This window comes from Polyodon spathula, chromosome 9, assembly GCF_017654505.1.
Source record: "Polyodon spathula isolate WHYD16114869_AA chromosome 9, ASM1765450v1, whole genome shotgun sequence".
Taxonomy (NCBI): Eukaryota; Metazoa; Chordata; class Actinopteri; order Acipenseriformes; family Polyodontidae; genus Polyodon; species Polyodon spathula.
In genome coordinates, this window is record NC_054542.1 from 20,663,446 (window position 1) to 20,687,231 (window position 23,786).

General features: G+C 38.1%; 1 protein-coding gene across 3 annotated transcripts in view; it reads left to right on the top strand.

Moving 5' to 3' along the window:
- The window catches only part of LOC121320487 (DNA repair protein REV1-like), an 87,675-nt gene that overhangs the window by 59,109 nt on the left and 4,780 nt on the right, over positions 1–23,786 (top strand). For all 3 annotated transcript variants that reach the window (XM_041258853.1, XM_041258855.1, XM_041258856.1), the window contains 14 exons: positions 7,297–7,404; positions 8,121–8,237; positions 8,708–8,834; positions 10,429–10,557; positions 11,168–11,322; positions 12,014–12,133; positions 13,347–13,567; positions 14,074–14,246; positions 14,685–14,787; positions 15,307–15,457; positions 15,545–15,750; positions 19,368–19,568; positions 20,327–20,441; positions 20,705–20,928. In XM_041258853.1, the coding sequence (XP_041114787.1) occupies positions 7,297–7,404; positions 8,121–8,237; positions 8,708–8,834; positions 10,429–10,557; positions 11,168–11,322; positions 12,014–12,133; positions 13,347–13,567; positions 14,074–14,246; positions 14,685–14,787; positions 15,307–15,457; positions 15,545–15,750; positions 19,368–19,568; positions 20,327–20,441; positions 20,705–20,928 (2,150 nt within the window). The remainder of the gene's footprint in view (positions 1–7,296; positions 7,405–8,120; positions 8,238–8,707; positions 8,835–10,428; positions 10,558–11,167; positions 11,323–12,013; positions 12,134–13,346; positions 13,568–14,073; positions 14,247–14,684; positions 14,788–15,306; positions 15,458–15,544; positions 15,751–19,367; positions 19,569–20,326; positions 20,442–20,704; positions 20,929–23,786) is intronic.

Sequence of the window (23,786 nt, forward strand, 5' to 3'; positions counted from 1 at the left end):
CCAACTAGTACATTAATCCAGCTAAACTCTAGGGTTCATACCACTACTGGACAAAATGAAAAGTGTACTTGAGAAGTGTCTGAGACCAAGATATTAAAATCCATTTCAACCCAAAATTATCTTCAGCACCATTTTTCATTAAGCATTCCTATAAGGCAAGTTTGTCAGTTCATACTTATTGCTAATATCTCATTTAGGCAGGCATCTTAAAATGCTGAGTGTTGTGGAAACTTTGGGAGGGTAAAAAAATAGTCCAAGATATTGGCTTCGTACTCTGTACTTGTATGAGTTCTGCCATTCCTTAGATTAGCTAATTGGGGGCCCTAAGCAGCAATATTCTTTGGGGCCTCATCTCTCAGCCACTCCTTAAAAAATACTACTTAAAAAATACTAACTGCATTATTACCAGAAACCAAAAATTTACCAACAAACACATACGAATACATTTGTTAAACGGTATGTGTTAAATAAGGTGAACAGTGTTTTTACCGTGATTAAAAGCGATGTGTCTGGCACATTTTTGACAGGAAGTCCTAAATTATGTCATCATATTGAAGTTCTCTTCCTAATTCATTACACCATGTAACAATTTTTTTTTTGTTGTTCCTGGGTAGTAAGTGTTATTTCCTAATTGCTTTTGTCTCAAAAGTATAGACAATGGCTATTATTCCCCACAAACTTTGCTTTTGTGACCAGGACAGTGATATTTCAAAATATCACTATTTCCAATGGGAAAATGGGCAAATGTGTGACTTTTCGTTCACATAGTCAGAAAAAAACAACATATGAATCCAAATTAACATGTATTTATACTAAAGTAATACAAAAATGCCTACAAAAGATTTAGAAGTGAGTAGTTTTTCGAGATTTACGATTATACTGTTACCTTTGAAAAGCTCCTCTCTGCAGATGCTACTGTTACTGGAAGTGTTATAGCAACTCTTAATGCAATGCAAAGGTTAGGATAGATCTCTTTAATTTGGTTTGTGTGTATATAAAGGAGAGAACTTCAAAAGCTGTCATTTTCTTTGGAAGCAAACTGCATATGCTTAAAATTTCCTGAAAAAGACGATTTCCGTTGAGGTCCGATTTTCATGTTCGGAGCTCAAATTGCTTTGCAAGTAATTGCAGCGTTCGCTTAACAATTCCATAGGCATTTCAGCTGTCTGTTTCAAATCAAAGTCTTTTACACTTACCATAGTCTGAAATTGGTCCTCATTGCTAGAAAAAAATGTATTTGCTCGTGCTCAAATAACAGCTAAGGAGGTCTGTGAACAAATTAATGTTCTTGCACATCTCAAAAAGAAAACATCTTGGAAGCACCAGATTTTACAAAGGCTGATTTAAAAAAAAAAAAAAAAAAAAAAAAAAGAAAATTCAGTCAAAACATCAATTATCTGGGTGCTTTCTAGCAAATTTGTAGCCAGATATTTTGCATAGCATTGCAGAAGCTTGCTCACTTGTTTGATGTTAATCAAAATATCACACCACATAATTGACAGACCTGTCAACTCCAGTCTGCCGTATTTTGGACCCTCCTCCCGGACATCTCCCGGGACAGATTTTCTCCCGTATTCTAATGTTAAACCCCCCTTATGTCAGAAAACCTTTTAATGTCTACAGAATTCATGGACGGTGTGTGATTAATGCAATCCCCGTCTGTACATAGCAGGGTTTAGAACCCAGGGGAGTCCTGTGGCAGGCATGAGGCAATTCATAGCGCGAGGCAAGTTGACATACTTAGCCATGCACCTGTACCCCCTGCTCTCGATTTTGTATTTTCAAAAGTTGATAGGTATGAGATTTCGGTTTACAAAAGCTCCCGTATTTTAAAATGTCAATGTTGACAGGTATGAATTGAGCAGATCAGGAAACGGTAAGATCCCAGTTCCTGAGCCAGGGTTTGCTTCTACTTTTTCCATGAACTTAGTACATTTCTCTCATACCACCACAAAGCCCTCCTGACTTCAGCAGCTTGAAACCTTACTGCTGTGCTTTGAACTGCTTGCCCATCTTGTTTCGTGCCAAGATTTCAGCATCACATTAAGTGATGGCACAAAAAATCCCAAATTGTAGTTTCTGAAGGTATCCAAAGAATCTGGCAGCATCATGTGATGATTTTGCAGCACCCACAATAACCAAATTCAGTGTGTGCAAGCCACAAGGAACATAACCAGCCAGAGTATTTTTGTTGTAGCAGTCGAGCTTGAACACCTTTCCTTTTGCCTTGCATGTTTGCCACATTATCATTGGATTGGCCTCTGCAGTCGTCAAAGGGTATATTGATCTCTTAAGCTTTTCTAAAATTGCACCTGTTAAATGGAGAAATACATCTGTTCCTGGTGGCTAGCTTTGGGGGTGCAGTCTGAAATGATTGAGTAGTATTTTGACTCCTTCACTTGTGTCACTTTTTTTTTAAGCAGTTTTTTGCTGACTGCTTCAATCAATTAATTCTGAATGTATTTCCCTAAGTAGTGAGTATGGGGCTTACCCCTTTGAACACACCCCACATGCTGTTCCATTACTGGTTCAAACTTAGCAAGCAGTCCCACTTCTTTCAAGAAGTTTCTATTGTTTCGCATGTATAAGTGCTCTGAGCCAGAAGAACCAGGGAAAGCAAGATTTCTTTCTGCAAGTGACGGCACAGTTGCAGTCACACCAGTACTTTCTTTCAGCTTCAAGACACATTTGTGACTGATCAATCATTTTCCCTTTCTTTAAATGAATTTAAAGCTCTTTGCAAGACTGCATGTGTTTTTTATTTTCAGGTCTATTTTCATAGCACTTCAGAAATGCACTAATATTGACCCAGTCAGAGTTCTTCACTCATCAGTTTCTGTTTTTTTTTTTTTTTAATTTATTTTTTATATAGAAGAAAACGGTTTACAACAAAAGCAATAAGTTTATTTGGTGTTTTTGGAATGCATACGCCAGCCTTTCTGGATTCTCTCCCCATTCACTAATGTGCAGTACGTTAGAATATTGGTGAATCGACGCCCATCTCTTCCCTTGGGGGGAGGGGTGGGGTCAAAGCAAGCAAAATCTGGGCTGACTTGAAATGCTCATCTGTAAATAAACTAAGCTTTGTGATTCTGAAAGGGTTGGGGCGAGTTAGCAGGATCCAGTGGTGCAGCAGCAACTTTCGTGGTCACAAACTGAAGATTGTCCTTCATCCACTTCAACATCAGCAACTGAACCCACAGTTGGTGTAGGCCAGTGGTACTCAACTCTGGCCCTCAAGATCAATTCTAGTCCTGGTCTTTATTCCAACCAGGTCCAAAATTAGTTAAGGTAGCAGCTTCAATTAACTACATTAAAACATGTTTGGAGTGAAAACCTGGACTGGATTGGTGTAGTGTGTACTCTTTCACCTGTGTCCATATTGCTGACTGAGCCTGCAGTACCAGTACTGTTCTCTCCTTCAACTGCGTTACCTGTGACAGTGTTGGAGATTGGTTCTTCTGAGTCTTCAGCAGAACATCCTTGGCAAATAATAAACTTCAGCATTGTACCTGTGAAAATTGAATACCAATTTCAGTTTTCATTACATTTACACAGTTAGGCATTTTATGTGCATTCTAATTTTAGTATATATTTATATGTATTCAATACATTATATTATTTACAAGAGACTTGGACTAAATAATACATAATAAAAAAAATATATATATTTTTTTGGTTTTAAAAGTAATTGGGGCTTTAATTTTTTGTTTTTTTATTTTTTTATTTCCCTCTCCTTGATTTGTAATTGATTTGCTGTTAATTCAATTCCAACTGTACGGTAACAGGGTTAGTTTCAAAGCTTTTTGCTACAGAGTAAAATTTGCTCCAGATTTTCAATCCGTTTAACTAGATAGTCATTAAAAATAGGAATACATTTTTTCGTTTAAAGTAGAGAAATGCAATGGAAATGGCCTAACGAACAATTTTTTTGCGTATTTATTTATGTTTTGTGAGTAACTATAGATATGCATACATGTTTATTTTCTTCCACATTTCAATGGAACCATAGCCAGTGTTAAAGCCTTGTCACATAAGCTATTTGAGGTAGTGACTTCATATTTGCAAGCTTTTATTAATTAATCTTTTGTGTTAGTGTGGCTGACCATGAAATTGACCTCTGACCTAATATGGCTGCCATCTTAGTCATGTGACTTTTTGAAGTTATAGCAGCATAGACTGTAATCTTTGCACTCCTGTCTTAGTGTATTCTGTGATTTCGGTACCAGTGTTGTGCAGTAAATATTGAACCCTGTATGCTGTCTGGCCATATTCATTGTACAGACCACATGCTTTATAGTGGCTACACAGTTGTATTCGATGATTCTCTCAATAAAGTTCCATTACAGTTGTCCAGTGAACATTTATCTACTTTTTTATTTTATTTTACTTCCTTTACAAACCTGATCTGAATCTGAAGTACCCCTTAGATTACGCTATCGGGGATGCTTTAGTAAATTAGGGTTAATTATTGCCCCTAAAGTCTTTACAGTCAAACACTGTATAATTTAAGCCAAAAGACAGAAGTGTTCAGCTTCAAAGACTTGTGCTGAATGTGTTTTAAGTTTGTTTTCAAGTGCTTGTATTAACATTTTATTGTTCTTTTTGGAAGCTTATGTATATAGAATTGAATATAATGGACTTCTTTGTTATGTGCAGGATTGTGCTCACACAAGTATTGTTGCGCTTTTTAAAATAAATTTTAAAAATATAATTTTTATAGAGGCTTAAATTAATGGAATAATAAATACCATATTACTTAAATTTGGCGCCGCGGCATTTATTTTAAATTGATCAAAACGACTGCTGCCGTTTTTTTAGGACTGAGTAAAATTCCAATTAAATAATAAACAAAACAACTAAACCCCCTACAAGAAGATATCTTCAGCCATCTTTTGGAGAGCGCTTAGCAAAGCTTTAAATTCCTCTGAGTTTAAGTTTTCACCATCCAAGCTGAGGACGAGGTAAACAGACAGCCCTTGTTTTATCCCCTGCTGTGTTGGCACTAAACTAAAAAAAAAAAAAAATAAAAAGACGTGAAGGATTGCTGTGCTGTAAGTAGTTCATCTTGGGTTGTCTGTCAGGACTGTACCATAAAACACTTTGTGCTTACTAAGTGTGTACATTAGTTTGTATTACATGGTGGATTGAGGCTGCAGTCTCTTCTGGGCGTCACATGTATATATAGCCAGAGTTGACGTTTCTTTATTTATTTTTTGAGCAGGGGTACGGAAAAAAAACCCTTTACGTTTCTTTTATTCAGAGCGGTGTTTATTAAAAAGCTGATATCTGAGTGAGCCGTAAATTTGAGTGTGGCGTTAATTCCAAGTAATACGGCATTATAATAATTTAGGCTTAAATATCTTCAGAATATAAAATCTGCTTCGTCTACTTCCACTTGATGACATTATTACCTGACACTCAGATAGTTCATTATATAGCTGATTTTATAACTGTAAATTCTGAACTTTTAGTTGTTGGTCGGATTTCCTTTTTTTGTCTTAAACAATTATTTATAATCACATGTTTCCATTAGAGGCAGGCACAGGTATCTTAACCTGACCTGGATATCAATTTTTAACTAGTGAATCTCCAATTAGCCAAATGCTCATCTTGTGTCCTTTACATTTCTGCTTCTTTTTCTATGTAACATGTGGAGAGCTACTGCACATGTCTCCAGTGCATTTAGTTTTATGTTAGACAACCTGATATTTCAGGACGGGAAACAGGTTCTAGATTGTCTACCCATTCTTCTTTTGAAAGTTTACATTTAACTCTAGTTACCTCCTTTAATTATCTGTTTCCATTACTTCCAGTGGGAACTTCTTTCAAACTACAAATAAACATAGCTCTCCCAGAGTCAAGTCTGTGAAGCTGTTGCATTGTTTTCCGGCTCACTGCCATACAAAGACAACCATGTAAACAATGCATGGGTTAACTGTGACAGAAACTAGGTATCCAAGCACTGCAATTATTTGGGATGCTGTTTTGTCATACTGTCGTTTTTTGTTTGTTTGTTTTTTACAAAAATGGATTTCCAGCAGTCCCATGAAAACAGACTAGCTGGCAGTCAAGCAGAACCAGGTTTGCTGCCTCAACCACACATTAAAAAGGTGTGAGGTTTTCTTTCGTAAGTTTGAACTAAATGTGGATTGATTAATGTTGATCCAAACAGAAGAGCTGGTACAACACAAAAGTCAACTGTGGTGCGTAGGGTTAAAAAACAATGTCAAAATGAAGTAAAGGAAACCCTGTAACTCGCATGTCAAAAAAATACTTCTTTGGTTAAAAAAAATAAAAAAAAACAGTTTTGTCTTGCCTTCACATTGGAAATCATTAGCAACACATCACACAGCTCAGTTAGAAGTACATCTTTAAACTCTGTGTGTGGTTCCTCTATGTGAAAGACAAACCCAATGTGTGTGTTCATACGTTTGCAAATAAATCAGAGTAATTAGTCTTAAAAAAAATATGCTGGACCAATCCCATCCCTTGTCAATAGTGGTGCTGTTTTTTGTTCATACTTAAGAATTAACATAACTGTATTGGCAAGCAGACCAGTGCACTACATAGCAACCTGTGATTCCAGACACTCTGTGAGTGTATCTTGGCACTGGAAACACATTTCTGTCAAACAATAAACAAGGGGCTTGATATATAAAGTACCTAGAATTTGTGCTGAAGATTGATAATTAATTCTTAGGAAAAATATACATTATTAGGAATATTTACATTTTGTTTTAAGTTATGTTTATTTTTACTGCTGACATTTTTTAAACAGTGCTTATAAGATTTATGATAAAATATACAAACTCTGCTCTTGCACAGCCTCTATACTGGTTATATGTCTGTAATCCCTTTTAGTTTAGATTTGATGGTTGACGAGTAAAAATGCATCACAATTGCAATGCAAATGGTTGTATCTAACATCCAGTTTGAGTGTTTTATAGTAAGTGTGGGTTTTTACAAAAACTTGTGCACATGGTGTGAATATGTTGCCGCGTTGAGCTTTTTAGGTTTTTGCATGATCAAGATAACACACTTTGAGATACTGTCTTCATATTTGGCACACTTATTCTCTTGGTCATGTTGTTGGTTTTGTGGACATTTCTATTTAACCTCTTGATATTTTGCACACTGTATTCTATTATTCTCTTGGTTATATTGTTGGTTTTGTGAACATTTCTTTTCAACCTCTCTCTTGTAACATATCTATTTGACTTTTTCTCTTCCTATCACTTTTTTGTTTGGCACATTGACTAAAACTAACTTTTAATTCTGTGTACTCATTACCAGGTTCACCTATCCCCACTGGTCCCCAGAGACGCCAAACCTGTATAATGCACGTGGACATGGATTGCTTCTTTGTGTCAGTGGGCATTCGAGATAGACCTGATCTTCAAGGTGAGGCTCCCATCTTGTTTTATGTTACAGCATTAGGGTGGGACTAGTTTAATATCAGTATTAGCATAATTTGACTACAGCAATGGCCAAAAGTTTTCTGTCACCCTACTGAATGAATTCATTTTGCTTCATAAAGTCAGAATGAAGCCTGCTGAATGTTGCATTCATATTACACACCACTTTGTAATTTTACATATACTTAACGAAAAACTAACAAATTGGAAGATGTGACATTTTGAATTCTAACATGAAATACTGTACTACTATATGGCTAAAATTCCTGTCCTAATTCCTGTGATGCAAAACCTTTGGCCATAGCTTTATATATAGTGATCTGCATATGTATAAATAGTGTGCATGAAAGAGTAAGTAGCTTCAAATGTTCCGTTACCTTCTTTATTGTGTTTTACAAGGCATTATCTAAAGCTGATGAATCCTAGTTGCTAGGTCATTTAGATAACTCCCTGATTGCAAAGAAATCTCACAATGCTTTGGCCTTTCAGTGCTGCAGCTCCACGTACTTCATACCATTACTATAGGGGTCAGCAGAGCTCCTACACTCTTCAGGATTCTTCTGGTAATGAACTTAATCACATTAGATTCTTGTGTGACTGGCCTTGGGTTAAGTAAAGACATATGAATGACTTTTCCTCTTCGTGTTCCTGGGCTCTAAATCAACGCTTCCTTAAACCCTCTGCCATGCCCCACTTTCACAGGGAAGCCAGTGGCTGTCACCAGCAACAGAGGGGGTGGAAAAGCTGCCCTGCGCCCAGGGGCCAACCCTGAGTTAGAAATGCAGTATTACAAGCGGAGATACATGAAGAATAAAACGGGTGAGAATCCTTCACTGTGAGGTCTGCACCAACACTATAGCCTTGCAACGGATTTTAAATACAGCTGATTTAATTTAATTTAATCCAAATTGTATTTTACCACATTACTGGGATATAGAGTTTGTTTCCACTTCATTTCCTTATTGTTAGTCACAATTTAAATACTTTTAATGTTTAAACTTTAACAGATTGGGAATATTTGTAACCAATCAGAAAAGCCATCTTGAGTTTTTTATTAATTACTGCATCTATTTGTGTACAAAATCGGTACAGCATTTACTGTATATGGAGAATAAATATTAAGTAAATATACCTACACTGTACACTTACATGTAAACACTAGGGCTAGATATTTGGCCTACATATTTTTGACAATGGTCAAACATTTAAGCAAAATTCTGGCTAATGTTTAAACATTTAAACTCAAAACACTATCATTAGTAATGACTTTTGACCTCTCTGTCCTCCAGATGAGGTCCCTGACAGATTGGGAGGTGTTACATGGGAGAGTCCTGGTGCCGCTCATATGAACGGAGTGGATCTGGACCGAACTGCTTTATCCATGGCGGAAATAGCATCTTGTAGTTATGAAGCCAGGTAAACAGAAGCGCGCTATGTAATCCAGAAATGTACACAAAACCTTAGCAAATGTTAGGATGCTCTAAGATGTATTACACACATGTGCAATAAACATTATTCAGGCAACAAATTCCAAAATGTAGAACATAATTTTCTTTAATCTATTTTAATGTTGTATGCAAATGCAACACCTGGTGTCGAAGTATAAAATCTCCCTAACACATGCCTGCTATGGATGAGATGACAGGACAGCAGGTCTGTCAGACTTTGTTAGTGGGCTGATAGTGTGCATGGTTGGTGGGGACATCTGTGTACAAATCAAATTACTGATGTTTCACGAGAAACAGACTTAAGTGGTATTCTGGAGAACATGTTTTGCCCCCCCTCCCGAACACACACACACACACACACCTACCTCATTGAAGTAATTAGAGGTGTGGTGAGGTGGTGATCGCTGAGGAATGTTAATTCATCCCTTGTCTGTATATGTATTATACACATTTCTACCACTTAGTTTTTTTTTTTTTAAGTTGGATGGATCACCGGTTGTTGCCAGTTGTAGCTGTTGAATCTGGTCTTCAAAAGCATCTGGAAATGATTTGAAATGTTCATTTCAGTTGTTTTTTTTTTCCCCAGTGGAGACTAAGTGACTGCTTGCTGAACGCTCCTTTTAACAGCAGTTTTGTTATGCAGCTGTTTAACAATTAATTTTAGTGGTACAACATTTGTTTATTTTTGCCATCATCAGTCTTTCAGTCTGTTCAGGGGTCGGCACAGTTATTTTACACGACAGACACCTTACAAAATACTGACCTCACTAACAGATATGAATTTGTGTGTGTGTGTGTGTGTGTGTGTGTGTGTAGCAGTTATAATAATAATAATAATAATTCTAAATTCTTTTTCAAGAACTTGAAATTGCCTAAATAAAACAAAACATTCACTGAGTAACGGTTATATCCTCCATAATTACAAACAAGATAATTAAAAAATGAATGCGGCTATTGAAATATAAGAAAGCTACAATGTTAATGGGTCTCGAATTTGCAACATCACTGGTTATAGTTTCGTTCTTCGCTTGATTCGTGGGTTTGCAGCAATTCTGTCGAAACTGACTGGTTTCATATGTTGTTGTATTATTGTCTGTAGAAGAAGAAATAATAGAGTGTATTTTGAGAAGTGAAAGCATGTTTAGCACACAGGTGGTACAGCAGACTAGATGCACTTCTGTGATACTGGAACTCACTTTGACAGTAGATACAAGTAACCCTCTTTCTATCCAGTGAGCCCTCAAAGTTTTCAAAAAATAAACGTGCTATTCACAAGTGTTTTTTCTAGTTCTGTTTTAAAAATCTGCTGCTTCACGACCTACCGCCTAATTTCATAAGTGCTTTCAGCTCTCCGCAGATGCCGAAATACACGATGTTTGTATGGATAGCGTTAAATGGCAATTTTGATTAGGCTTAGCCTTTTATACTTTGTCAACCACCACTTGCAAAAAACTCACAAACCTGTTGCTGTTCGACATAATAAGTTGATTCAGGTCATGAGTCCAGGTGGCGAGCATTCTTAATGAGCTACGATAACATTGTTCATGTTCTTTATTCCACAGGCAGGCTGGCGTCAAGAACGGAATGTTTTTTGGCCAGGCAAAGCAGCTATGCCCGAACCTCCAATCTGTTCCATATGATTTTCACTCCTACAAAGAGGTGGCACTTACCTTGTATGAGACTTTAGCAAGGTAGTGTACTTTCACTTCCTCACATTTAAGCTGTTTAGTTTACCCATGGTGATGGGTGTTGACTTTAACAAGAGCATAGCAGATAGCACCCTTCTCTGTTGTGCATCCTGAATACATTTATGTCACAATAGGAGGACAACACTTTAATTAGCGGCTGGTAGTCATTAGTCATTAATGGCTTTTGTGCGTTGAAAAGAAACATGCCTACTAATATATACAAACGCATCTGGCAGTATGTTGATCAGAAGGTTGAGATGTTTACAAAAGACTGCTGCCTCTGCAACACTTTAACCAAACAAAAGAAAAACTGTTAAATATGTATTTAGAAAAGGTAAGAAAAATAATCATATCTGGAGGAGTTTTTTTTTTTTTTCTCAAAACATTGTTTCTTAAACATTTTTAACAGTGAACGTTACAAAACTTTTGTGGTGGCTTATTCAAGGTTTCATTCACTTGCACTGAAAAAGTTGAATCTGTTCTGGGGTTTACCGTCTGGTAAGAGCAGGTGTCTCCACTTTGTATATTTCAGATCAGATACTGATGTTGCGTGTTTGGTTTGCTTTTGTAAAGCACGCTCCTCACTTCTATTCCTTGTCTGTCACTATTGTAGCTACACACATGACATTGAAGCGGTGAGCTGCGATGAAGCCCTGGTAGATGTGACTGACATTATGACTGAGCTAGGAGTGTCTGCAGACTGCATTGCAAGTGTACTACGTGCCGAAATCAAAGAAAAAACTAAATGCTGCGCCTCAATTGGAATGGGTGTGTATCATGTTACCAAAGAGTACCCAGCATTGCTGTTCATGCCAAAAGGCTCTAAATCAAACTGTTTCTCCATCCTAGTATGTCTGGTGTATTAAATAAAACATGAACAATGTAGCTTTTGAGAACCACCATTTTATGTTCCATTTTTGTGACATAGTTGCGGCCTGTTTTTAATTTCTAAATATTTATTTTAAAAAAATGATTATTGAAAGAATAAATTGCAAAATACATGGATTTGTTTCTAGGTAATGCTTTTTCTTTGCCCTCCTGGTCGGATTTTACTTTTTATTAAAAGAAAAAAAAAAGCCTTGTCTTCAATATATGAAATCTGTCCTAAGAATGCAGTGGTCTCACAAAGATACAGGAACATTTGTTGTTCATTTTTTCCCCAGAAATGTTGTTTTGTTTGCTAATGTTGGTGTGACACCCCCATGTATCCATCTGGCCCAATACTATTTATATGGATCACTATACATGGACAGTCTTTCAGCGTATAGTCATTAAATATTTGTATAGGTTTTGAGAACCAAGTCTTGCACCAATTACATTTTTTGTTACAAGACTAAGTTACCATTTTCTGTTAGATTTTCATCAAGATAAATTATTTTCTACATTATTTATGTAAATATTTATTTAGAGACAATGAAGCGGTTTTTAAAGACTTTTTAAACTTTTTTCCTTCTGTTAGGTTCAAACATTCTGCTGGCCAGAATGGCAAGCCGCAAAGCCAAACCAGATGGACAGTATTATTTAAAGCCAGAGGAAGTTGATGATTTTATTAGAGATCAGCTTGTCACTAGTCTGCCAGGTAAGCGGACCAGCCTCACGCTTCTGCTGAATGTTTTATACATAGAGCACATCTTATACGTCTCCTGAGGTCTGAAAAACACTTTGCTTTAATATGTATTTTCTTCTTTTTAAATAACATTTTACTGCTTCCCTCATCATTGTTCTGCTAAACTTTTCTTGTTTTTTATTAAATTTTTTGCTTTGATTCATAAAGGAGCCCTCTGCTCCATGTTGGTCCTCAACAATAAGAGTCAGTCGTGCCTGTGGACTCCTGTGGTTTGACTCTCAGACATTTTAAATGTGGATTAAAACAACCGTTTGGTTTTTGTCTGTTATTCTGCAGTAACATCTCCAAACAACAAACCAAGAGAAATATGTATTTATAATGTTAGCTGGTATTCTTCTCTAAACACAGACTGTCCTTTTTGAAAAACATTGTGTCCAGGGCAATGGAGTTGACATTACTGATTTTATTTATTACTGGTATGGTATACTGTATGTGCACCTTCCTTTTTTGGGTGGTCTCCAAAACAATCAGTTTGTTGAACAATAATTAAAAAAAAAAAAATCTGTCACAAGCACAAACAATCTGGCTGCATTGTCACGTGCAACCACATCTTTAAAATACAATTTATTTATTTGGCAGATGCCTTTTTCCAAGGCAATGGACCCTTGAAACCAATTAAATGGGATTTGATTCTACTGCATACAGATATAGAGAACTATGTGGTGAAGACATTCTCTACCACAAGTTGCAGATATTCAGAATCTGGGGATATATGGGGGAGTCTGGCCTAATCTACATTTTCACACGTATATCTGGTAGAATCAGGTTACGTTGATCTACTTTTTCATGAAACTAATGGCTGTAATTTTTCCACAGCCATGCCAGGGGATGTGTTCTCCTAACAAACTTGTTCTAAAGCCAGGCTTTATTATATTACCTGTGTTTTCATGCATGGGTGCAGGATTTAAAAATAAATAAATAAATAAATAAATAAGTTTTACTTTACAATAAAAACGTATTTGGTGAATATTTATGTGTTGGGGTTCTGTAGCTATAGCCATTGTGCACTGTAGTTTTTTTTTATTTTTTTGTCTACATCCGTTACATTCTTGTTTGTTTGGACTACTCTGTTAACTAACTTACTGACATTAATTTTGAAAATCAGAACTCCGTTCATACCTGGTTCCTTTTGCATAGCCCTGTGTCTGTTCTGTTCTGTATTCAGGAGTTGGAAGGTCGATTGGGTATAAACTCAGTGCAATGGGTGTGAAGACCTGCGGGAACCTGCAGCAGGTTTCCATGCCTAAACTGCAGAAGGAGTTTGGGCCGAAAACTGGTCAGATACTATACCGCTTCTCTAGAGGGCTGGATGACAGGCCGGTGAAGACAGAGAAGGAGAGGAAATCTGTGTCTGCTGAAATAAACTATGGGATACGGTTTACACAGGTCAGCGAATGTGTATGTAATTGTGCTGCATTCTATGTAGTACAGTATACTTCCACTAGGAAAATGCTTCTATAAATCGACCAGGTCATATTTTATTTTGACGCTGCCTTGGTTAAAAGTGCCATAGACTGGAGAAATCATAGATAGGTGGTGATACTGGCACCCTGAGTTTTCTGTCCGCTGACTTCCATCCATTTAAACAATTGTCCATTAACAGGTCCCTTAAGAACTGTAATATTTAACCAAGAATTGAATAATATTTTTTCTATTGCCCCCACAATCATTATGCAGGCAACTGCCCCCAGATATCTCCAAAGGCTATTTTTTTTTTATCAATTACTTTTAATAAAGAATGTCTTTTTGATAAGTTTCATCATACCACAAAAGCAATTCTCTAGATTTAGTGCACCTCACTTATAACAGATGCCAACATATATTTTGTGGTTATTTTCATATCTCTCCTGTACCTGCTGCTGTTTTGTACAAGCTGTGGTTTTGTGTTCCAGACTACAGAAGCCGAGGCATTCCTGCTGAACCTCTCTGAAGAGATCCAGCGGAGACTGGTGGCGGCAGGAGTGAAGGGGAAGCGACTCACTCTCAAGGTTATGGTGCGGAAAGCCGGCGCACCTGTGGAATCGGCCAAATATGGAGGCCACGGCATCTGTGACAATCTAGTCAGGTGAACAGATCTTTAGAATACTGTTGTATGATAAAATGCCAGGAAACCCTTTTTTAACAACAGTATCTACAGATCAGTTATTTTGTTCAATCTCTATAAAGTCCAAGCGTTGTGTTACATAGCAATTCATGCCAGTTTGCTGCCCCAGAAACTGACAACTCACAAGCTCTGTCTACACTTCACCCACAGAAACTCTTCTGCTGATTCTGATTGGTAGAAAGCTTGTGTGGGGCGACTTGCTGCTTGCGATTAATAGAAAGCAAGATATTAAGGATGTGCATAAAAGAATATTATAATTGCTAACAGAGTTCCAGGTTTTTCAAAACAGTTATTGAAGTGAGTGAAACAAACAGAATGTTTTCATTGGTTTGTGACCCATATCATTTCTAAAACGGTTTTTTTTTTTTTTTTTTTTTTTTTTTTTCTGAACTCTCCCAGGACTGTTAACCTAGAGCAGCCCACAGACAACAGCGAGGTTATCGGGAGAGAAACCTTCAAATTGTTCCAGATGATGAAACTAAATGTATTGGATGTGAGGGGGGTAAGTGTGACCGGGTTAGGATGGGTGTTATTCATAAATGTGTGGTGATGTATATATACTACATATAGATCACTGGTACTCGATAAGCGGACTCTGGTCTGAATCCGGACCACCAAGTCATATGCCAATCTATATTTTATCTTGCATTCACAAGTATTTTGACTTGTCAATACCACAGTTCACAGAAAGGGAGAAAAACAGTTGCGAGTAATCACTACTAGAAATGAGAAGCAGCGCATAACTAATACTCTGTGTGTCAGCAGACGGCCACAAACACCCGCCATATGTCTTTTTCTTATATGTGTAATTTAGGTTGTATCTTTGTAAATGCATATTTTTTTTTAATGTTTCCCTCAAACTGAAGGTGGGTAATTTCAGCTGTGTCTTAAATTCCAAGTCGTCTTAAATTTGAAGGAATCTGCATTAACAGAATTGTGAAACATGCACCCTTACTATTATGTGATATCAGATATGAATGATAAAAGCTTCAGTGAATGTCCCCGTTTATTGTTTGTTTAGGTTGGCATGCAGATGCAGCAGTTGGTCCCAGTCTTGAGAACAGCTTCCTTTGCCTCATCCCACGCAATGGCCCAGTCGCACTCTGTCAGGGATCTCCTCCTTGCTCAGAAATCAAAGAGGCCAGGCAGCCAAGCCACCGCGGCTCCTGAAGGTCAGTGTTTGAGATACAGTTTTGCACTGATTCTCATTGGTCAGGTTGGTAGGTATAACATTCCAACTGTTTCCTCTTGTGTTGCAGTGCACGTGTCAGCGGGGTGTTGTGACAGGTCCTCCACTGTGAGAAATGCTGCTGTCTTATCGCCTCAGAAAACCCTGTCGACACTGGAGCCCATGCCAAGTACCAGCAGGTCCGAGCCAGTGGTCCGGTACAACGGAGGTCTACACACGCCGCACAGTGTCAAGACCAGGCTAAACCTCAACATAGAGATCCCATCGCCTTCACAGGTAGGGCACACCTAGGGTTTAGCTTAGTAAATCGAATGTATTTTAAGAGAATCTTTATCAATGCCCTATGTTTTTCTAATCCCTCGTTTCCACTGCCTGTCGCTACAGGCTTCGGCAACCCATGGCTAGCCGCCAAAATCAAAAGAGCTTTTCAGTACATTTTTCCAAACCTGGCCAGCCTCTGAAATTCTTGCCATGCGCCAAAGGTCTCTATGGGATTGTGGGATCGTATTGTGTTTTGTTTTAAAGACAACCACAGTACCACTGTGTTTTAGAACAAAGCAGTGCAAACAATGGAAGTTGAAATTGAATGAATATGTCATTGCTATTTTAAGGGTTGTAAGTATAAGCACAATTTTTATATGTATTACAGTATATAAATATTTTGTGATGTCATCCTCTGAAAAGAACATCAAATTATTATGCTATAACAATAGAAGGCTATTAATTCCCCTTTTAATTTGAGTTCTGGCCTGAGGTTAAACAATACATCACTTGGCTTAAAACTGTAAGTTGTACGCAGTTACAAGAGGACTCTTCCCTAGTTCCCCATAATCAAAAACAAACATTAAGTTGTGGTTTTTAAAGAGCAATGCTTCATTCCTGGAAAGTATTTTCAATACTCTAGAATGTGATAAAGTAACTCTTATTGAATTACATATAAGACATTCTTTAAAATAACTTTGCAACCAATACCATGAGTTTGCAACAGTTACAATAGTTACTTTCATAGTTTCCTACTTAAAATATTGTCTAGCACAATAGCATAAGGTAAAGTAAGTCCAATAGCATTACATATAAGACACTCTCTAAAATGAATTCTCAATAAATACCATAAGTTACCAAAATTGCAATAGGAGTTATTTGATAGTTTCCAATAGACAACTCAGATTTTAATGGATGCAGTCATATTAACAAACTGCCTTAATTATTTCTAGAGCAGCTTTTAATCTAACATTCATATGGCAATCACTTACACAATCACATACATGCATACATTTAAACAATATCATGGCTCACCTGACTTTTTAGTTAACCTTAATAAGCGTTAACCTTCTGTAACACGTGAAGTTTCCGTTGTATAGTTCACACCTTCTTGGGTGAAGTAGTAAGGACTTCTTTCGTGGAGCAGTTTCAAGGCCATGCTACAATGTGGTGTGTGTGTGTGGTGACGTCAGGTCCAGGAAGTGGTAGTAAACACAGAATGATACGGGGCTAAAGCGGCCACAGCCATGTCTTTATTAAATAACAAAAATAAACAATTTAAACAAAACACAGACACTTGCTCCAAATCAAAGGGTAAGTTGGCCAAAGTAAAATAACACGAACAATAACAATTATTTCTCACATGAGTGCCTTGTTCGCTGGCTGGTAGCATTCGCTCTTACTCCTTAATTCTTTCCTAAACTCTCTCTTTGTTTGTCTGCCCGGAGTGGGTCTTTTATACTGTGGCTGGAGCTTTAATTACCCATTAAACAATGACCTTATTAAAGCTCCAACCACATTCCCACAGGCTTTATTGGGATGGGGATTTAACCCCATCCCCGCCAGCTGCACTTTACGAGACCGGCTTTTTGCCGGACTTAAACAAAAATGTCGGACTGCTTTTGTCCGTCCACACTCACAAATACAATAGTAATAATCATAATAACAAATAATATATACATAAATAAATAAATAAATAGGCGCAAGAGGAGGGCTCCCCATCACATACAACTAAATAGCTTGGAAGCCATTTTAGACAAATTTTAGCGGCTAAAGCTCTTTTTTATGTGATTTTTGGAAAAAAAGGAGGCTAGAGGAAGTTTGTGACTGACTAATTCAATTCAGAATTGATACGTTTTGGTGTTTAAAGATGTTAAGCACCGTCTCCTCTGTCTGTATGAATTTCAGAATGATTTAAAAAATCAGTGCTTATAACTTTTAGGGAAATATGACTTGCCACAATCACTCTTATTTATATCCGGTCTTATTTATATGTTCCTGTAAAATGTGCCTTTCTTTTGGTATAAAACATGTCAGTGTTCAATGCAGACAGATCCAGGCTTTAATTTAATTGAGTTCATTTTAGTTATTCTCAATGTTATTTAGTACTGATTTGTTTACTAGGATTACATTACCCCTGCCAGGACCGTTGAGGGGCAAGGGAGTTTGGATGGTAATCAAGTTTGCCAAGTGGCCTTCTTTTGAGGCACAGGTGTTAAGGTTTACCGGATTTCTTTTGTTCCTGTCTACATTACCTTGATTAACCCTTAACAGATCATTTATTCAGCGCTTGTCAGGCATGTCGGGTCCAATTTATTTTCACACGTGCTGTTTAATTATTATTTTTTTTTTCCCAGAGTAAAACCGGTTTAAAAGGCATTACATAGGAAATGGACACTCAGTACCTCATCCCCAACCCTTGTTCACTGTATTTTTCACATACCTCTTCTTAGTCGTGCATACTGATAAATCCTCTCCTGATCACTTGTTTTATCACCAAACTCCTCAGTAATGAGCTCCAAGTCATTATTTTATTACTGTAACATCTCAAAAAGCTCTGCAACTATCTGTCATATTCTTTGAGCGCTGCAGAAGCAGCTATCTTCTTTGTTTATGTCCGTGTTATCTCTATGTTTATTGCTCAGATCCGCTCCTTTTTTCTTTTTTTTTCTGGCTTCTTTCTGCTCTTATCAGTCTCACTCAGCCATTGAAAGGTTTTCTCAGCTTTTTCCAGAGAAAAAACGACTAGAGACCTGTCCTTGTCGTCTTTTTGATAATGTCGGACATAGGACCGCAAAGGGTTAAGTAACCTTTGTTGAAGACCTAGTCGGAGCGTCTATGAATTTGTAGTCTTAAAGTAATTACTTAGATTACTTCTCTATCTGTATTGTTAAAATAAGGCAATATGACCGACACATGGAATTTTTCTTTTAGCTTTTACTTGGTGTGTCCTCTTTTAAAAATGAAGGTTTCACACAGCCAAACATAAACATTAATACATCGTAAAGAAATGCCTTAATAACCTATGCACTGGCACGTAGGGAAAAAATGCCTATTTTTTTGGCTAACGTCGCTTAGTTTTTATATATCAAGTTCCACATGTTTTATCATGGCCACAAAGAGCTTAAACACCTCCTGGCTGCGTGATGATGCACTTCCTTTGTAGCCAGTTTGGTAGCCATAGCCAGGATCACCAGGCAGTGGAAGGCAGTGGCATACTGTTCTTTTTAGTACTTTTATAAACCATAAAACAAGAAACACTTGTAGCGACTTAATTTTGCAGATGTCTTACTGCGGACATATTTAGGGCAACAAATGTTTGCATAATAGAAGTATACATATACAGTATGTAAACTCAATATAGTGATTTGTACTAATTTTTGTGCCATGTATTATGCAGATCTTGAATATGTGTGAAATTACTGAACATCAAAGGTTTAAAAGAAAGAAATAAAAAGAAAACTGTGTAGCAAGACCGTGCGATCATAGATGGTTGAGGTTTATGTCCCTGAATTAGGTGTACATTTGGTCGTACATTTGCTACTAATAACTGTGGTTGAAGTCCAGTGCAACATGCGGTTAGGTCATATGTAATAAGGTCAAGTGTAAAAGGTGGTATCATTTCATTGCAGATAGACCACTCAGTGTTGGAAGCCTTGCCTGCAGAAATCCGAGAGCAGGTGGAGCAGATGTATTTGAGCAGGTCGGAGGAGACGCCAAACGGATTTGTCACAGGGCCAGAGTCTCTGGGCACCCTCGTTCTGCAGGTCCCAGAGCAGCTGGGCCAGAACAGTCACAGTGGCATCATTGTAGCACTGCCAGAACTCTCCCAGGTAAGGACACATACACGCATAATTACCCTTGGCATCAGCCCAATCTGACATCGAGAGAGGCACAAGCTCAGAATCACCGAAACTGCTCAGTATTTGTTAGAAGCTGTTCACCAACGCCTGCTAGGTGCAGGATTATTATGAGCTAACTCAAGGCTGCAGGAACATGTTATGTTGCGTGGACTCTGGCTAGTAGTACTCCTCATTTTGTACAATTATGTTGCCTTGCTGTTAATATGTATGTTTTGAAGAAATCCACTTTCATTTAAAAGCATTTTCACCCAGCCTTCATACTAATTTTTTGCTTTCAGTCAGGAAGCCAGGTGACTAATTTTTTAGTTTTCGGTGACTAATTTAATTTCTGTTAAGCATTCTTTTTTCCTTTGATGAAATAGCGAAAGTGACATTTTGAAAATAATGTTGTTCATAAAACGTTAAATCTCCCAAATTGGTTCATATGACTAAATCCAACGTACTAACCTTAACTCAAATTGTGTGTCAGCACCCCCAGCAGTTTAATGTAAAATGCACCAAGCAGTTAACCATCACAGTTTTGGGGCTGGAACTAGAGCTTGCATGCTGATTTAAGTGAGCTCAGAGCCAGGTAAAAACAAGTAAATGAAATGTGACGATGCTAACTATTTAAGGAGGATAACTGTTAATTTTATTTTAGAGCTACAGTTTGTTAATGTTGCTGTGACAGGAGAAACATTGAGAGCCCAAAAAACCTGTGGCAATATTAATATCTTAACCTCCTGTAGGTAGATCCTGATGTGTTTTCAGCGTTACCTGTGGAGCTGCAGGAGGAGCTGAAGATGGCCTACAACCAACGGCAGGGAGCACCCGATGCCCCCAACAATCAGCAGATCACAGTCGGTAAGGAACACACGACTTGGCTGTGGCATCTCTTAAACCTTCTGATATTATTCATCCATAATATTGTCTTTAACCAATTCAGGGGACAATAGACCTTTTTGGTCTTGTTCTGGATTCGAGAAATCCCTGAGAACATGAACATGACTGTTGTGGGTGTAAAAGTGGTATAGGTCTTGATGTGTGAAGCTGTGTGCTGTGCACTCCTGTTCAGTGATTTTTTGAGTCTTCGAAGGCAAGCTGGTGATGCTCTGTCCTGTCTGCAGGGACAAGGAACACACATCTGCCGCTGAAGCAACCACTTACTGTGAAGACAAAGAAACACAACAAAAAGAAAAACCTGGTGAGTCCGGTAAAGAAGACAGAGAGCCCTCTAAAGAACAAGCTGCTGAACAGCCCAGCGAAAAGCAGTGGAATCAGAACTGGGAGCCCTCAGAAACTCATTGTTGACTTCCTGAAATATGAAGAAAGTGCTGCAGGGAAACTAAAGGTAGGCATTTATATGGGTTTATATAGCATTTAATGTGCTCCTTAGGACTTTTGAGTATTATTTATTTATTTTCCCTATAATGGATGTTGAGTGCTATTCATAAGACTTTCAAAACACGTTCTAAGGAATTAACAAAATAATAAATAAGCTATAGCTCTTGATTTAATGAATCAATATGGGCTTACAATACATTCTTATGTGTATTTTCTGTTATATGTTGCATGTGGTGTGTTAATTGTTGGTGTATCATCATTGGTACATGAGATATAAACAGGTCTGTGTAACACGAGTGTTTAAAATGTGTATTTGTATTTAGGCACGAGGATTGCACAGCACTTCACGTGCAAGTAAAATGTAATATGTGAACACGGGGAATTGCACTTTATTAATTCACGTGCAGTTGTACCGCGACTCAGTACAGCTGCATAAAAGCAGCATGTTTTCACCCACTCAGGGTTGTGTGTTCGGTGAGTGGAGAACGGGATTGGAGACGGAGGTAATAAGTGTATCGTATAATAATAATAATCGTTAAATAGAAGCTCACCGTGTGTTGTCTGTATAGTCCGTTTTGTTTGTCTTTTTTTGTTTTGGCAATGAGTGCCGTGTCCTGTATTTTTGTTTGTTACAACTTTTTTATTTTCTGTTCTGTTTATTTATTAAATGCTGAGCGAAAGCATTCTCTCAGCTCCACCAAACTCCACCTCTCTGTTGCTTATTTCCTGGCTCTGGTCTGACGCCACCCACTCTGGCCGTCTTTGTGACACGTCCAAGCGTCAGACCAGAGAAGGAATCGCAGTTTTTGAGAAAAAAAAAAAAGAAAAATTGGATTACAAAAAATAAATAAATAAAATGGGATGGAAGGAGGATAAAGAGGTGAAGGACAGGGAGAAGGAGTGTCGCCTAATAGTCAGACATCCACGGCGATTTAACAAGCCATCGCCGGGGTGCCTCCTCTGCGACCAGGACCATCTGTTCGCCAACTGTCCCTTCCGCTGCCCCTACCAAAAGGGAGAGGAGGAACTAGCCCAGGAGAGGAAGGGGAGGAGGAGGCAGAGAAGGGGAAAGGAGAAGAGGAAGGCAGAGCATTTACCACCTAAGTCTCCACCAGCAGAGGAAGAATGCCTGCTGGTTTTGCCCCCAGAGCCAGAGGGAGAGGAGCCGTCTCCAGCGCTAGAGGGAGATGAGCCGTTGCTGCCGTCTCCAGCGCCAGAGGGAGAGGCCCCACAGCTGTCATCCCCTGCAAGTGAGGGAGAGCCGCACCAGTCCCCTGCAAGTGAGGGAGAGCCACACCAGTCCCCTGTAACCGCCAGGTAGACTACACACCGCTCCCACCTCCACCGCCAGGAGACTACACGCCTCTGCCTCCTCCACCAGCAGAGGGTGAATGCCTGCTGGGTCCCTGTCCACCTGCAGAGGGTGAATGCCTGCTGGGTCCCTGTCCACCAGCAGAGGGTGAATGCCTGCTGGGTCCCTGTCCACCAGCAGAGGGTGAATGCCTGCTGGGTCCGGAACTTCTTGAACCTTACTGGTGCTGTAGCTTACAATGTCACGTGACACCTCACCAAAAAAAAAAAACCTGCTCATTATCATAGAAATACCGTCCACGATAAAATTCAAACTAAATATTAAATTAAGTATTTAAAAGCATATTTGACAAACTACGAATTAATTTACAACTATGGTTAAACTTCAATGTAGATGTACCAAAAAATGATTGTCAGATTACTGGTAATGTTTTTTACAAAGTCGTGATAATAAGGATCTGCATTTAACAACTGATATGGAACACAAACACTAAACATTATAGTACTATACTATGAATACGTTGAATCATATATGTGGAGTATAGCCAGCATGGATTGAGAAGAAGACGGTCATGCTTAACTAACCTTCGTGACTTTTGAGGATGTTACAGCTAATGTAGATGATGGCAATGCTTATGATATAATTGACCTTGATTTTCAAAAAGCCTTTGACAGAATCCCACATGTAAAACTGATACTTCAATTAAAATCAGCAGGAATACAGGGGAGGATGTGAAATTGGATACCGAACTGGTTAAAAAACCCAAAGAATGGAGTACAGTGGTAGCCAAAGCAAGCTATAAAAATGTTGAACCATGGCATGGTTCTCTCCTTAATAAAACTGAAGTTAATGCGATATGCAATTTCGTTAACCTCCCCTTGCTCTTCTGCACACTAGAGTGCGTTATTTGACTAGAAACTGGTTTGTTACAAATGACTACAGACAGCGGCGCCTAATCGGGATACTGTTAATCGGGATTTCTGCTTAAATGGGATACATCTCTGGGAGACGGTTCTTCCCAATCACATTTATGGCGAATGGAGATCGTTTTTCAGAGCAAGACAGGTTCGTGTAGCACAGCGCAGTGATGAAGTGATTACGCTGTGACTTGCGTAAACCAGTTTGAACTCTTAAAGGAGCTAGAGTCTCCATCACAGGTGCCTCGCCTTGTGATGAGGTGATTTTTCATTCTTTTTTTCATTTAATTAAAAAAAATAAACAGCGATTTGTTTTGTTTAGGAATAAATAAAAACAATTGACTTATTTTAAATGTATTTACCATTTAATCATGATGTGATGTAATTAATTATTTTTCTTTAAATTTAGAAACAGAAAAGTGAAAAAAATGCCTCTCGTTTAATTGGGACAATCGCTTATTCGGCATTTTTTTTTTACTTTCTCAATAAAGTGGCACCGACTGTACAGCTATAGTGTTTAACCAGCAGGCGTCACAAGCTGAATGAATGAATACCAAAAGGTTTTCAATAGACAAACACTTCTAACAATCTCAGTTGATGTGCTGTTAACCTCTTTGCTTTACTGAAATAAAATAG